The sequence below is a fragment of the Momordica charantia genome, assembly GCF_013281855.1.
Source record: "Momordica charantia cultivar OHB3-1 chromosome 9 unlocalized genomic scaffold, Mcharantia_2.0 BLBB01000009.1, whole genome shotgun sequence".
NCBI classification, from domain to species: domain Eukaryota; kingdom Viridiplantae; phylum Streptophyta; class Magnoliopsida; order Cucurbitales; family Cucurbitaceae; genus Momordica; species Momordica charantia.
Window position 1 is genome coordinate 20,167,519 of NW_028275167.1, and position 17,429 is coordinate 20,184,947.

The following is a 17,429-nucleotide window of genomic DNA, read 5'->3' on the forward strand; positions in this document are numbered from 1 at the left end:
ATGTTCCAATTTATTGTTTTTTGTTTTTAATTTTAGTAAGAAACTTAAGCATTTGACAACTATTAATCATGTTTCTTGTTTCTCATTTTCTTTTTAGATATATTCTCAAAATTATATAGAAATTTTAGAAACAATATAACTAAATTTTTTTTGTTTCTTATTCTCATTTTTAATTTGTTTCAAAACATAAATAAAAACATAATTTTATCATCTTTGAATCCATAGGTATCAAGGACATCTCATTTTCAAACGATACTAAATAGATCCTTAAAAGTCCATGGTCCTATTTATTGAATACAAATTACAAAAATCAAATAGAAACACAGCTCTGAAAAGCGCGGACCAAACTTATAATTTAACTGAGCTGAAAAAAGAAAAAAATAATTAAGAAAAAAAATAATAAGACGGAGAGAGAGGGAGAGAGAAAGAAAGAGACTTGTTCACACACTCTCTCTTTGTGTTCTTCTTTATCCATCTGTGAGTCTTTGAGATGCCAAAGCTATGTCGGATCCTCCGACGACATCATCGGAGCCGCCGCACCAGCACCAGCACCAGCATCAGCACCACCAGCAACTCCTACATTTGCCCCTAATCCACGGCGGCGCCACCACCTCCACCACCAGATCAATCAATGCCGCCGCCCGTGAGTACCGCAAGGGCAACTGGACTCTCCAGGAGACCATGATTTTAATAGCCGCGAAGAAGCTTGACGACGAGCGGCGGAGCAAGGCGAACCTAGCGCCACCGGACCCGGCGGCGCGTAAGGGCGGGGAGCTCCGGTGGAAGTGGGTGGAGAACTACTGCTGGAGCCAAGGTTGCCACCGGAGCCAGAACCAGTGCAACGACAAGTGGGACAATCTCCTCCGCGACTACAAAAAAGTCCGCGAGTACGACTCCCGCGCGTGCGCCTCCGCCTCCGAACAACCCTCCCCCTCCCCCTCCTACTGGAAAATGGAGAAGCACGAGCGAAAAGACAATAATCTCCCTTCCAACATGCCCTTCGAAGTCTACCAAGCGCTCAACGACGTCGTTCAGAGGAAGTACTCCAACTCCCACAGATCAGGCGCCACCGCCGCCGCCGTTCTCCCGTCTCCGTCCTCCGCCCCGCCGCCGCCTCTCCCGCCGACAACCACTTCTCCGGCTGCCTCAGGTCACTCCCTTTTTCTCTGCCGCTATTATTAAAAAATTAAAATCAGGACCTTTCGTTTTCGGAGTTTCATTTATTATTATTATTATTTTTTTCTCCATGATAATTTTTTTTTCAAAAAAAAAAAAGAGAGTTAATATTTTTGGTCAAAGCTGCAGGGTTTGACTCTGCCACCATTTAATAGGACCCCGCCCGTATTCCTCTTCCTTTTCATTTCGTTATTCCTTTTCCCATCCTGTACGGACGCCTCCACCGCTCTACCAATACCCTCCCTCCAATCTCCTCCCTCCGATTACATCCCATCATTCCCTTTCCTTCATCAACGGTCTAGATCTTCTCTCTTCAAAACGCCCAATTTCAAATTTACCCTCCAACTATTAAATAAATCAACAAGTACCAGAAAATTTAGAGTTCTTCGTTGCTAGAACTAGTTTGATAACATTTTTTATTTCATTTTTGTTTCCTTGTTTTTAATTAAAAAAAATAGAATTAGATGATCTCAACATCTATAGATTCAAAAATGATAAAACAAGATTTTCATTTATGTTGGAACAAAATGGAAACTAGAATAAGAAATAGAGAAACAACGAACATAGTTATCGGATGCTTAGACTTTTTTAACGAAATTGAAAACGAGAACAATAAACAAGACCATTACCAAATAAACCCTTCAAAAATAAGAGAATGACATCTCTTCTCTCTTACCTGTCAAAAACTTAACCGTAAACAAGACTATTTGTATGGTAGAAAAAGATTATCTAAAAATTAGAAGACAATATTTAGATTAATCTTTTGTTGGATGCCATTAAAATTTTAGCAATTACGGACTTTTTCTCTTTAGTTGCTAGGAAAGTACTATTCGTAATTAGTTAATAGATGGAGGGTAGAATTGAAATTTTAAATAATAAGTGGTGGAATTGTAACCAAGACTTGTATTAGCTAATGTTGGAACGAGAGAAAAAGGGGCTAATGACAATGATGCAGACCAGTGAGGGAACTGTGATCAGATTGAGATCATGGGGAGATCCGTTTGGTAACCCAAGGAAAAAATAATAATAAAAATCATTTTTAAAAAGGCTAAGTCCTCTTTAAGATTAAGTTTTCAGAGATTCTCCCAATGATATGATAATACAATATGTGTATCAAATCTAAGCATGCAATGCAAAAATTCTCTTTTCACCCTTCCCATAATTAAATATTACATCTTTAAATTCCTCTCTTTTTATTTATTTATTATATATATTGGTTAGATTACTAATTTCAACCCTATGATCCCTATCACTTTTATTTTAAGTTAATCTCAATTGAAATTGGTAATGTTGTTATTTTTTGTTTTTTGTTTTCTATTCTTTATTAAGTAAAAATAAAACTACTTCTTGTAACTCAATTGGTGTTATTCTTCTTTTATTGAAAAAAGAAATAGATTTATTTGGAAAAAAATTTGTTTTTGGTTCTCTAACATTTTAAATAAATTTTTTATATGAAAATTAATTTTTAATATTTAAAAGGTATTTTATAAGTAAAAAGATGATAAAATAATGCTTTTATTTATGTTTAAAAAAAATTAAAAATGTAAAAAAAGAAAAACTTGATTTTGTTATTTCCAAAATTTATATATAATTTATTGAAAATGAGAAACAAGAAACGAGACACATGAATGATATCAAACGAGTCTTAAGATTTTGAAAGTTTAATTCAATCTTTGTATTTTGGATTTAGTTTAAAATTAGTCCCCACTTTTAAAATTTTAATTTGTTAAACATCACAAATCATTACTGAGTTGCTTGAAAATCAAATTATGGTCACATAACTAGAAAATGTGTTATTTATTTAATAGGATAACAACTTATAATAGAATGGACAGATTTGGTCTTACCATAGATATCAAATTGAAACTTTTAAAATTACAGATGAATTTAAAAATTTTAAAACCTACGAACCAAATTGAAAATTTTATATTTGTGTCTTTCTGTATTTTCTAAAGTTTCAATTTTATAATCTAAACTGTTATGTAAAGACCATTTAACAATGACATATAATACATCGTCACATGACATAATTTTTTTTTATTATAAAAGTATATAAAAGTTATATAGAAAACTTTTAGAAATATATAAATGGACTTTAATATATAATAAATAAATAAACGAAATATATTTGAACCGTGGGTAAAAGAGATCATAATTATTTAGTTGACAGAAAATTAGGGAAATAATTTTTTATGCTACTCATTTTATGGGTTCGAAGGAATTCCATTTCCTTTTATGTTTTTCTATTTTACCAATTTTTTCAAATTTGTAAAATTGTACTGAACACAGGTCTAAGTTTTTAAAATTAAATAAAACACTTTTTTTTTTCAAAATAGACTTTATAATAATAAACAAAATTATTGAAACAAAAATTAGGAAAATTATTGTTGTTCACCATGCTTATTGTGCGGCATCCATTTTTTTGCCAACTCCCTTTAAATTTTTTAATGCAAAAAGGATATCTTTTTCTGTTTTTAGTAACTATTAAATTTTTCTAGGTGGCCAAGCACACATAAATGAATGCTGACGGATAAGGCATCTAATTAATTTTTTTCGATCTTTCCAAAAAATTGGGGAGATGTTTAATTTTTTCCGACGTTTTTTAAAAAACGTCGGGAGAAAGTTGGTCTATCCCAACAATTAATACCTCGTCGGGATAAAGATCTTTGCTCGACGTTTTTTGATATGTCGGGATAAAGAAAAATGTCAAGAAAGCTACTAATTCTTATACTGCAAGTATTTTTCATTGAGTTATTATACTAATTTTAAGAAAATTAATACAACAAACATAGAGTTGGACGATTATCTTGACTTTCGATCCCAAAAAGAAAGAAGTTAGATACCATTCGTTGTTGAGCTCGTGTCGATAAGCTAACAATAATTCTGACTACGTTTTGGTGGGTTGTGTTTGTAGAATCATCATCTGGGACGGAGTCGAGCGAGAAGAGAGAGAGCATGGAAACGAAGAGGAGAAAAATGGGAGACATAGGGTCAAGCATAGAGAGGAGCGCCTCGGCGCTGGCTCAAGCGCTGCGGAGCTGCGAGGAGCAGAGGGAGATTCGACACCAACAGCTAATGGAGCTTCAAAAACGGAGGCTTCACATTGAAGAAACCCGCAACCACCTCCACCGCCAAGGAATCGCGGATCTCGTCGCCGCCGTCGCCAACCTCTCCGGTATATATTTGTCACTATTCTTCTCATCAATAATATTTTTTTTTAAATTTCAAATATCAATCGTTTCATTCCCATGCATGGCTTGCATGGAAGGTTTAAACGGAACCATATTACTATTAATTTCTTTGTTTCTTGTTTTAAAATTAGGTTCAATCTTTTGAAATGGAAAATTTTGAGGGTCAATTTTTTGTAAGAATTTATGCATTTGGTAATTTAATTATTTTCATTTTTCAAGAAAAAATGTTTTGAAGTTATTTAAGAATTTGGAGACGAAAAGTATATGGGTCTTGTCCCTTGTTTTGTATGAATAAAAAGGAGTTATTTTTCGTATGTTTGACTTATGAATGCAGAATTAATATTATAGAATAATAATGACATAATAATTTTGCATATTTTATTTTTAAAAATTATTTTTCCAAGTCAAAATTTCAATTTTTTTTAAATGTGAAAATGTTTTTAGCTTTCTATTTTTTAAATTATATTTGTTGCTCACAATTTTTTTTAATTATATTTTGACGTTTCTTAAAAAAATACATTTAAATTCTTAAAAAAAAACATATACAAGTTTTTTCAAATTATTTTTTGGCTCTTCAAAATCTACCTTAGATTTTAAAGACGTTTTCAAAAGGCATATGTAAAACAAAGAAACACATAGGTGAAAGCAGTGAACAGATTGAAAACCCAAAACAAAATGATTATTCTCAAATGGTGCTTAAGATAACACGAAAATAGCTTCAAAACAAAAAGAAACCAAAAACACCTATTTTTCATTTTCTTATTTTAGAAATCGAAAAACATTAAAAAAAAAAGGGCAAGAAACAAAGACAAGTACTGCACATAAAAAAAGGAGCCATTATTGGTTTGTTCTTTCTTGTTTCTACTTTCACATTTCAAAAACATTAAAAGAGAAAAAAAAGTGCTATTTTATCCATTTTCAACTTAGAAAATACAAAGCAAATATACCCAAAAAAAAAAGAAAAAGAAAAAAGAAATAATTTTTAATAGAAAGTAAAAGATTATCATGTTGTCTAAATTGGTTTAGAATGGAATAATTGAGGCTGTATATAATATATATACTACAGGGAAAAACAATAGAAGTAGCAGATCATCAGAAGGGTATGGATCATCATCATGTTTATACAGTGGAGAAGAGGTGAGGGTTTTGAAAGAGCAAAATGAGGCAATGCAAGCTGAGCTGATGGGTGTCAAGTCTGAGCTCTCCCAACTTAGGGACCAAATGCCCTCTCTCATGCAGACCATGATGCACAATATGATCCACAACATCCCTCCTCCTCCCAATCCTCATTCTTCCATGGTACTCTCTCTCTCTTCTCTCTCTCTCATGCATCATATCGAGCATATATGCACGTACCGACTGTTTTGGGGTTGGAGATTCAAACCCACGACCTTTTAGTCGAGGATATGTACCTTAACTAGTTGAGTTATGTTGTGTTTTGGTCAATCTGGTTCATTTTAGTCTTTACTAAAGACTACAATTGACGACGTTGATTGTGGTTTGTGTAGTATATATGAGTAGAAAATCGTGGACATGAGTTAATTGATGTCAATCGTGGTCTATGTAGTTTAGGTAATTAATAACCATGGATCGAGTCTAGTGGTACGGTTGAAGAAGCATCATGAGTTGGTGAAGAAGCATCATGAGTTGGTTCATTTGTTCAATATATATATTTAATTGTATGGTATATTTTTGTTTATTGTTTTTTATTTTTATTAATTTTTTGTTTGTGTAGGACCCAACTGGATCAGGTGGAGATGCTTAGATTGATAATTGGTTATTTAATTTACAAAATTAGTACAATTGATTATTGTTTTCATGTGGAATTTAATGATTTTGTAAAAACTTGTTTAATATAATTTATTATTTTTCTATGTGGATTGGCCTGCCCTACACATAGATGTACATTTAATTTATTTTTAGTCAATTTTTTTTTTAAATTTCAGTTTGGTTATTTTTCAATTTCAAAAGCTAATTAAAAGCCTCTTCCATTGTGTTATTTTTCCTTCTCTGCTGTGTATCTTACTTCTTCTATTTACATTTTATTTTATAGATTAAAACTCCTTTCTATGCATGCTATATAATTTTAAAAATATATCATAGAATATTAAATTAAATATATTAAAAAAATTCTGCCAATTATAGTATTGGCATTTGATTATTGGAAAGGACTAGAGGAGGTATTCTTATTATTACTATTTGTTTCTCACTTTTGTTTTTCTACCTGGTTTATTATTATTCAGAAACAAAGACAAAATTAAGTTTGATAAGGGTGCATTTAGTTATTTCAGTTTACTCTTTTCAATAAAAAAAAATGGTCATAACAACTATAAATTCAAGATTTTTATTTTTTAATAAATTGGAAATGTTGAACAAGCAACTTGTTTTTGCCATTTTGAGAATGCTTATAAAGAACAAGAAACATAAATAGTTTTCAAATACTTAGATTTTTTAATAAATTTGGAAACGAATAATAAAAATGAGAACATTACCAAATGAGTATTAATTATTTTAATTTCACCCATTACCATCCCTAAACTTACCCTATATTATAATTTAAAAAACTCTTAAATATTTAAATATGCATGAACCAATTTTCAACTACATATCGTTGACATGCCGAAATGTCATCGACACGTCTATGATATGTTGTCTAGATATTGCTTGTGAATATATTTTTTTCCAAATCCGATCCCTACCAAATAATTGTTAATTCCCTCGAGAAATCGTCGTTTAGGCTCCCATGGAGCTGTGATGGAGACGTTTTATCCCCCATCAACTTCTCGCCCTGTCCCATTAGAAAAACCTAAGCATTAAATTAATTTTATTTTCATTTAAATGAGGGAAATTTAACCATGTAAATGAAGTTTCATGAGGAACTCGATTTCTGTTGGAAATCTCTACTCAAACTTGACAAAATTTTGGGGAGAATTAAATGGGGTGAGGGGGACTTCCCCGTCCCCACCCCGTGAACTCCCCCATATGGTATTACATTTTATCGAGGACGATTATGTTGTGAATAATTTTTTTCGTAATTCTAAGTAACTTTTCAATTTTAATTTTAATATTGAACTTTGAATGTAATAAAAAAAAAACTTGTTATATAACTAATTTTTAAAATTTTAAAATTACATGAATTAAATTGGTTTCTTAAATATATTATAATATAATTTATAAGACTAATACGGTGTGTTTTTTTTTTTTTGACTACACTATGGTGTGGTACTTACAAGTTATAAATTATTATAATATAGGGAATTGCAGTGAGTAGCAAAATATTTTTATACATTTCAAAATATGTCACCTATTTTTTAAAATAAACACTTATATAGTAGTATATCAGATGTATATCACATATATATTGCACAGACACTCATACCAGTAGTATATCAAATGTATACCACATATATATATATATATATATATCATAGTCAGATATAATACAGATATATAACAGATGTATTATAGATGCGTATCATTCGGGTAAAGTTATCATTTTAAAATTGGACCTTTGTTTTTTTTAAAGTGTTATATTTGAAAAAAACTAAATATTATTGCTATTAGGGTAGTTTTACTAATTTTTTTTTTGTCATATTCACAATTGCACCATATATTTACTTATTACACAACGAAAAAATTTATTCCATAAACTAGGTGGTCAACTTTTTAGGTTTAAATTATATTTTGATGGTTAACTTTAATTTTTGTATTTATTCCATTAGATATAAAAGGTTTCAAATAATCTACTTTTGAGCTTTGTAAAAAGAAAAAGAAAACATACTAGTTTAGTATCGTTAATTTTTTAGAAATCATTTAACAAAAACCAAACATAGGTATATCTTTCTTATTTACCTAATTGTTGATTTTTTTGGTGAATGGATGTTCAAAAGTCATGTGTAGTTGGTTATACGTCGAGTTTCAAAATGAATCCAAATTATCGTTAAACGAATAATGAAAAAAGAGCGACAAATACCAAAATATCTCTTTGTGCAAAAGCGTAGAAACTAAAAATTATTTAATGAAGTTACTACAATACCGTTGGATGCCTCTAATAACTACTGGATATAGATTTGAGATACTTTTATGGTTTCTCTCTTATAAATCAAACGATGTAAAATTATTAGTCACATGTGACTGTTTCTTCTAATAATTTATCGTAGAAACTAAAACAAGAAACTTAAAAGTTGAAAAACAAAAATAAAATATTCAAAGACGAAAATAAAATAAGTATTTAAAAAATTTCGCTACTCTTTAAAAAAAAAACAATTGTACAAAATGACCTCTCATATTTTCTAAAAATTTTCAACTGTACTCTCAAGCTTATAATATGTTTCAAAATTAACATTAGGAGAAAAAATTAAACCAACTGCATACAGAAGTTTTATATTATTTGCCTTCAATTTACCCCAATCTTTTACTTTGTTACCAACAAAAATCTTCTATTACCAATTTTCGTTGTAATAGAATTTCTTTAAGTAAAAAAAAAAAACTAATTTTTACCACTAAATTTGCAAGGTGTATCAATATTCATTTTAAACTTTCAATTTCATCTGGTTGGATCTTAGACTTAATAAATGTTGCAATTTCCACCTTTGATTCATTTTTGGCTAGTTTACTCACTAATTTTAACAAAAATCTCCAAAAACTCACTAATTTCAATGAAAATCAAGTTTTTGTAACTAAATTTGATCAATACACAAAATTGACTATGAAAAATCTCCAAAAGCTCACTAAATTTAATGAAATTATGTTTTTGTAATTAAATTTGATCAATACACAAAATTGACTATTATAGTTATTCGAACACATAAATTTCAATAAAATCCTACTCTAATGTCATTTTTTCTTAAAATCCCATCAAATTGAGAATTTTTTTTAATTATTCTTCAAAAGAAAAAGGATATTAGAAAGTTTATAAGTTTTAGGTAAATATTGCAAATATTTTTCTAAGTCAAAATATTTGTAACATATTAAAGTTCAAGCTACAATTTCTTAAAATTGAAAGTTTAAGATAATAATTGATAAGTATTGCCTGTGTAGAGATGAGAATGATTTTTTTTTATAACTTTTAATGATTTTTTTTTATAACTTTTAAAACATTAAAGATGTCCTCTACCTATATTAAAGAGAGTATAGAAAGAAATTCTAAATTAAAAGAAAAAAATCTTTACATCCAAAAGTTTCAATATTACCCTTGATCTTTTCTGAGGTTTCAAAAATTCTCTTTGAACAAACATTCATTAACATTTTGAACTGAAACTTGATGTGATAGAATCTGAAACTTTCCAAATTATCGTCTCAATTTTATTTTAAAAGTTTTTTTCTCCATTGTCGAGAGAGTTTAAATCTCCATTGTATACACAATTTTACTCTAATCCCCTGTTAAAAATAATAACTTGTTTCATATTTCCTCTATTTTCAGACTTAATCCAAGTCCACTTCGATAAATTATCACATCATTTCAAATTACGGGACACCAAACTTTCCATTAGAATTAGAAATACTAATATTTACAAAGGATTAAAGATAGTATTGGAATTACATTTTAAAAGAAATTTGTGTTGTGTTGTTTGTGTTGTTTGTGTTGTTTGTTTGTTGGGTGTGGCAGAGTACCACGGACTATATATGAGGGATGACAGTGTCTTTTAGCAGAGTCAGTGCAGTGGGGAAGGACTGGTCAAAGCTGGTCAATTCCAATTTGACCAAATGTGGGACCCACCGCTCCACATAGGCCAACACATGGATCCTCCATAACTCATAAATTAAAAACTCTGTATTCCCGATTTTACCCTTCCCCCGGCCCCACCACTCTCCTCTCATCTGCTCCCGCTGACAACTTTTTTTTTTTCCGAACCAGAAACAAACTCCTTTTTCAGGGCTTTTCTTTCCTTACGAAATTACCCATCTACCCCTTCTTTTTTCTCACCGACCATTTCGATTTTTCGTCAGCTGCTTTCTTTTATCGTTGCCTCAAAATATCGGTGAAACGGGATAATTCTAGTTTTTTTTTTAATTTTTTTCTTTTACTGTAGTTAACGAGTTTAAAAATGTTACCGTGGTAACTAACAGCCTGTCTATCATGTGAGATTTGCATGGGCGTAAATGCTCCTTGGACTCTAAAAAAAAAAAAAAAAACTATTATGAATTTTTAATTAAATAAATGCCCACTAACCCTTGTTTAGTGTCCAATTCTGAGGTGTCACAAAATCCATGCTCCATATGTCCTCTATGTGTCTTTTATTCAAAACCCCATATGTTCCATTATCCATGCACCATGTGTTGAAACCCTAAATGTTCCATGTGTCTCAATTTTAGACATTATTAGTGTTATGTAAAATCACACCACATGCTTATCCATACCTATAAATAAGGTCAATGTGGTGCTCATTTAGTAGTTAGAATGTGTGAGAAATTAGTGGTGAGAATTTGTGAGAAATTAGTGAGAAATTTGATTTAGAAATTTGGTGGGAAATCAAATTTGAAAATTGGTGGGAAATGCTATTTTGAATTTTGAATTTTCTTTATTTTTGAATTGTTTTGTTTATTTTATTTCCCCGACGTTGCCTCGTTTCGTTCCTCAATTTTACAACATGTTATCAGCACGAGCCTCTGTCATTTCCCCTGTTGAAGGTAGGTTCCGAAGGTAGGTAATTTAATTTTTATTTTTCAAGTAATATGTTATTTTCATATGTTAAATCCCTAATTTGAGTATTTTTTTGTGATAGTGTCACCATGACAAATTTGACCAAATTAGAATTTGCCGCTCTTGATATCAATGACAATAATTATTTGTCATAGGTACTAGATGCTGAAATCCATCTTGATGCCATGAACCTGGGAGAAACCATCAAAGAAGGAAATACAACCACAAGTCAGGAAAAGGCAAAAGTCATGATTTTCCTTCGTCACCATCTTCACAAGGGGTTGAAAATGGAGTATCTGACAATAAAAGACCCCCTTGCCTTGTGGCAAAATTTGAAAGAAAGATATGATCATCAAAAAACAGTTATTCTTCCTAAAGTTCGTTATGAATGGATGCATTTAAGGCTCCAAGACTTCAAATCAGTAAGTGATTATAATTCTGCACTATTCAAAATCAGTTTGAAATTGAAGTTATGTGGAGAAAAAATTACTGATAGTGATATGCTAGAAAAAACATACTCAACCTTTCATGTCTCGAATATACTTTTGCAACAACAATATCGAGAGAAAGGTTTTAAGAAATATTCTGAGCTCATATCATGCCTTCTGGTTGCTGAGTAAAATAATGAGCTATTGATGAAAAATCATGAATCTCGACCAACGGGAGCAACGCCATTCCCAGAGGCGAATGCTGTAAATTTCAATAATCGTGGTTGAGGTCGAGGTCGTGGTCGAGGGCGTGACCGTGGCAGAGGAAGAAATAATTTTTCATTTCGTGGTGGGCGTTATAATCGTCCAAATTTTAAAAGAACCACACGAAATGTTGATCATAAAGAAAAAGCTCCACAAGATCAGAATTCCAGAAGTGTTGAAAATAAGTGTTTCTGATGCGGTATGACTGGGCATTGGGCACATATTTGCCGTACGTCAAAACACTTAGTGGATCTTTATCAAGCTTCCTTGAAAGAAAAAGGAAAAAATGTGGAAGCAAATCTTGCCTACTAGGATGGTGATATCTTTGACGCTGCCAACATTACAAGTTTGGATGTGGCTGACTTTCTTGAATCTCTTGGAGAACAAATTGGCACATTGAGCACAATGGATGGAACAGCAAGTGCTTCTTTTGATTTTGAGAATGTTCAGAACTAATGTTTTTTATATCTTTTATGTATGTTTTGTATTTCAAGTTTTTTTTTTCTTCTTCTTCTTCCTTCTTCTTATTGTAATTATTTTGTTCAATGAAGAAGCATGGACAGTTTTCATATATTGGATGACTCGAAAATGAGCAATGGTGATCTATGTCTGGCAGACAGTGCGACTACGCACACAATACTGAAAAGTAGACAATATTTTTCTAAATTGACAATGCTGAAAGCAAAAGTCAATACTATATCAGGTTCTGCAAACTTGATTGAAGGTTTTGGAAAAGCAGACATAATTTTGCCTAGAGGAACAAAATTTACAATTGACAATGCATTGTTCTCTAGTCAATCAAAGAGAAATCTACTGAGCTTTAAAGATATACGTTGCAATGGTTATCATATTGAGACTGATAACAAGAATAATATAGAATATCTCTATATTATATCTATTGTCTCACATAACAAACGTATACTTGAAAAGTTGCCTGCTTTATCTTCTAGATTATATTATACTCATATACGAGTAATGGAAACATATGCAACTACGAACTTGAAGTTCATAAATCCAGATATATTTACCATTTGGCATGACCGATTAGGTCATCCTGGGTCCATAATGATGAGAAGAATCATTGAAAATTCACATGGACATCCATTAAAGAACCAAAAGATTCTTCAATCTAATAAATTATCATGTGATGCTTGCTCTCAAGGCAAATTGATCATTAGACCATCACCATTTAAAGTAGGGACTGAATCACCTACATTTTTAGAACGAATTCATGGTGATATATGTGGACCTATTAATCCACCAAGCGGTCCTTTCAGATATTTTATGGTGTTAATAGACGCATCAAGTAGATGGTCACATGTATGCATATTATCAAGTCGAAACCTTGAATTTGCAAGACTACTTGCTCAAATAATAAAGTTACGAGCACAATTTCTTGATTATACAATTAAAAGTATTCGTCTTGATAATGCTGGTGAATTTACATCCCAATCATTTAATAATTACTGTATGGCAATTGGGATAAATGTTGAACATCTGTAGCTCATGTTCATACACAAAATGGTTTAGCAGAATCATTCATAAAACGATTGCAGTTAATTGCTAGACCATTACTTATGAGAGCCAAGCTCCCTACATCTGTATGGGGACATGCTATTTTACATGCAGCGTCGCTCGTACGCATTAGACCAACATCTTATCATAAATATTCCCCGTTACAATTAGCTTATGACCAAGAGCCAAATATTTCCCATCTGAGAATTTTTGGATGTGCAGTATATGTTCCAATTGCTCCACCACAACGTACTAAGATGGGTCCTCAAAGGAGGCTAGGAATATATGTTGGATTTGATTCCCCATAAATTATTAAATATCTTGAACCCTTGACGGGTGATGTATTTACTGCACGATTTGTTGATTGTCATTTTAATGAGACAAATTTTCCAACATTAGGGGGAGGAATAATGAAGTTGGAAAAAGAAATTACATGGAATGCATCGTTATTGTCTCATTTCGATCCCCGTACAGATCAATGTGAACTTGAAATTCAGAAAATAATTCATTTGCAAAATATAGCAAATCAATTACCAGATGCATTTATTGATGCCAAGAAAGTGACCAAGTCACATATACCAGCTGCGAATGTTCCATCGAAAATTGACATCCCAATGCAGAAAGTTGTCATTAATGAATCTGCAACACGCCATAAGCGTGGTAGACCAATGGGTTCCAAAGATAAAAATCCTCGGAAAAGAAAAATAGTCAATAATCAAAATGACACAATTGAGAATGAGGATATTCCAGAAGAAATCCTAAACATGACTACTCATAAAGATATTGAGGAAAGTCAAGTACCTGAAGATAATAATGAGATTTCAATGAATTACATTATGACTGGAAAAAGATGGAACCGAACTAATGTAGTTATTGATGATATTTTTGCTTATAATGTTGCTATTGACATTTTATCTGAAAATGACGATTGTGAACCAAAATCTATGAAAGAATGTCAACAGAGAAAAGATTGGCTTAAATGGAAAGAAGCAATCCAGGCACAACTTAACTCACTTTCAAAACGTCAAGTTTTTGGACCAGTAGTCCGAACATCGGAAAATGTCAAGCCTGTGGGATACAAATGGGTATTCGTAAGGAAAAGAAATGAAAACAATGAAATCACAAGATATAAGGCAAGATTGGTTGCACAAGGTTTTTCACAAAGACCCGGTATTGATTCTGAGGAGACATATTCTCCTGTGGTGGATGCGATTACACTGAGATATTTAATTGGCATGACTGTGTTTGAAAGTCTTGACATGCATCTTATGGATGTAGTCACTGCATATTTATATGGATCTCTTGATAATGATATTTATATGAAAATTCTTGAAGGATTTAAAGTACCCAATTCTAATGCTCGGGAATTGTATTCCATAAAGTTACAGAGATCATTATATGGATTAAAACAATCAGGACGGATGTGGTACAATCGTCTAAGTGGATATTTGTTGGAAGAAGGATATAAGAATAATCCAATATGTCCTTGTGTTTTTGTAAATAAATCACAGTCGGGATTTGCCATTATAACTGTATATGTTGATGATTTGAATCTAATCGGAACTCCTGAAGAATTTTCAAATGTAATAGAGTATCTTAAGAAAGAATTTGAGATGAAAGATCTCGGGAAAACAAAATTTTGTCTTGGCCTACAAATTGAGTATTTAGCAGATGAGATATTTGTACATCAGTCAACTTATACAGAGAAAATTTTGAAAAGATTTTATATGGATAAAGCGCACTCATTAAATATTCCAATGGAAGTTCGCTCACTTGATGTGAAAAAATATATATTTAGATCTCGAGAAGATAATGAAGAGCTTCTTGGTCCTGAAGTACCATATCTTAGTGCAATTGGTGCACTTATGTATCTGACTAATAACACAAGACCAGATATTGCATTTTCAGTTAATTTATTAGCTAGATATAGTGCTTATCCTACAAAAAGACATTGGAATGGGATTAAGCATATATTTCGCTATCAATCGTTCGAGGAACGATTGATATGAGTTTGTTTTATTCAAACAAATCAAATTTTGATCTAGTTGGATACGCAGATTCTGGATATTTATCTGATCCACACAAAGCTAGATCTCAAACCGGTTATTTATTCACATGTGGAGGAACTGCTATATCATGGCGATCAGTAAAACAAACCATAACAGCCACCTCCTCAAATCATGCTGAAATTCTTGCAATTCATGAAGCTAGTCGAGAATGTGTATGGTTAAGATCAATGACTCAACACATTCGTGAAACATGTGGACTATCATCTAGTAAAAATCTTCCAACGATACTTTACGAAGATAACACAACATGTATAGCTCAAATCAAAGAAGAATATATTAAAGGAGATAGAACAAAACATATTTCGCCAAAACTTCTCTATACTCATGATCTTGAAAAGAATGGTACTATCACTGTTCAACAAATTTGTTCGAAAGATAACTTGGCAGATATATTCACAAAGGCATTACCTACAAAACCCTTTGAAATATTGGTGTGCGACATTGGAATACGACGACTCAGAGATCTCAAGTGATGTTTCCGGGGAGTTAAATATATTGTATTATTTTGGGTTTATTAGATTATATGAAATATGTACTCTTTTTCCTTCACTAGGATTTTTTCCCATTGGGTTTTTCCCTAGTAAGATTTTAACGATGCATATTTCATATATACAGTGGGCATCTAAGGGGGAGTATTATGAATTTTTAATTAAATAGATGCCCACTAACCCTTGCTTAGTGTCCAATTTTGAGGTGTCTCAAAATCCATGCTCCATATGTCCTCTATGTGTCTTTTATTCAAAACCCCATATGTTCCATTATCCATGCACCATGTGTTGAAACCCTAAATGTCCCATGTGTCTCAATTTTAGACATTATTAGTGTTATGTAAAATCACACCACATGCTTATCCATGACCTATAAATAAGGTCAATGTGGTGCTCATTTAGTAGTTAGAATGTGTGAGAAATTAGTGGTGAGAATTTGTGAGAAATTAGTGAGAAATTTGATTTAGAAATTTGGTGGGAAATAAAATTTGAAAATTGGTGGGAAATGCTATTTTGAATTTTGAATTTTCTTTATTTTTGAATTGTTTTGTTTATTTTATTTCTTCGACGTTGCCTCGTTTCGTTCCTCAATTTTACAACAAAAAGAACGACAACTTTCTATTTTTATTTTTGACTTTTTTAGTTTTTCACCCTCTTTCATAACTATTTTATTTTCTATTTTAGATTTTTTGTTTTTAATTGAACTAATTCAATTTTCCATTTTTTGTTTTTTAAATTGAATTTGAAATTCTTAGTAAATTTCAATAAAAAACTATATCTTTTATAACTGATTTATGTTTCTCAACCTTGTTTTTTCTTTTACATATTTCTAATTTTTTTCTCACTCTAAAGATTTTCTTGCCTAAATTTCTCTCTAAAAAAATTTATGTTTCTCTCTTCAAAATTTTCATCTCGAAAATATTTACTATTATTTCTCTCATTCTCAATTTTTATTTTTATTGAAATGAATTTTATTTATTGACATTTTTGACAAAAACATTAAGTTTTATTTATTTTATGTTTATAATTAAATTATTTGTTTGTACTTTTGAGTTTGAGTTTGAGTTCTTAAATGTTACAATGGCTAATTTTCTTTTTTGGTATGTCTTACTAATTGATGATGTGAGATTTGTGTTTTAATTGTATCTGGATTTGTGGTTTAATTGGAATGGTGGTAAATTCACTTTCCTTCTCATGTCAAATTTTCTTTTCTATTTTTTTTTGTATAGTATTGGAACATATCAAGGAAAGAGTGTGGAGCAAAGTTTGTTTGCTCTCTCAAATGGTTCAAGCATTGTTTATGGTGCAAAATTTTGAGAGAGAACTTTTTTATATAATTCGATAAGTGCACTCTTGTGACTTATTTTTCTTTTGTGAGATTTCTATCAAGTCTTGGAGAAGACACATCAATCATTGAAGGGATTTCAATCGGTGGTCTACGACACAAAGAGAGCTTGTGTTTGAAAAGATCCAATTGAAGGATGAGTCGATCAAGTATTGTGACATGATTTAAGAAGGGAGTTGTTTTATGCATAAGTCAATTTTGATTGTAAACTATACTAACTTTTGATTGTTAATCTTATTCTCTTGGTGTGGCCTCGTGGAATAGGTTGGAAAATCGAACCACGTTAAAAATATATCTTGCTTAATTATTT

At 31.3% G+C, this 17,429-nt stretch overlaps 1 protein-coding gene and 1 pseudogene across 1 annotated transcript; both read left to right on the forward strand.

Moving 5' to 3' along the window:
* The first annotated feature begins 316 nt into the window (after positions 1-316).
* LOC111023888 (uncharacterized) lies at positions 317-6,366 on the forward strand. Its single transcript, XM_022301386.2, has 4 exons — positions 317-1,150; positions 4,091-4,351; positions 5,434-5,666; positions 6,103-6,366. The coding sequence occupies exons 1-4, from the start codon at positions 502-504 to the stop codon at positions 6,130-6,132; spliced, it is 1,173 nt and encodes a 390-aa protein (XP_022157078.1). The 5' UTR covers positions 317-501; the 3' UTR covers positions 6,133-6,366.
* A 4,733-nt stretch (positions 6,367-11,099) lies between these two features.
* LOC148209171 (uncharacterized) lies at positions 11,100-11,726 on the forward strand (annotated as a pseudogene).
* Positions 11,727-17,429: the final 5,703 nt, after the last annotated feature.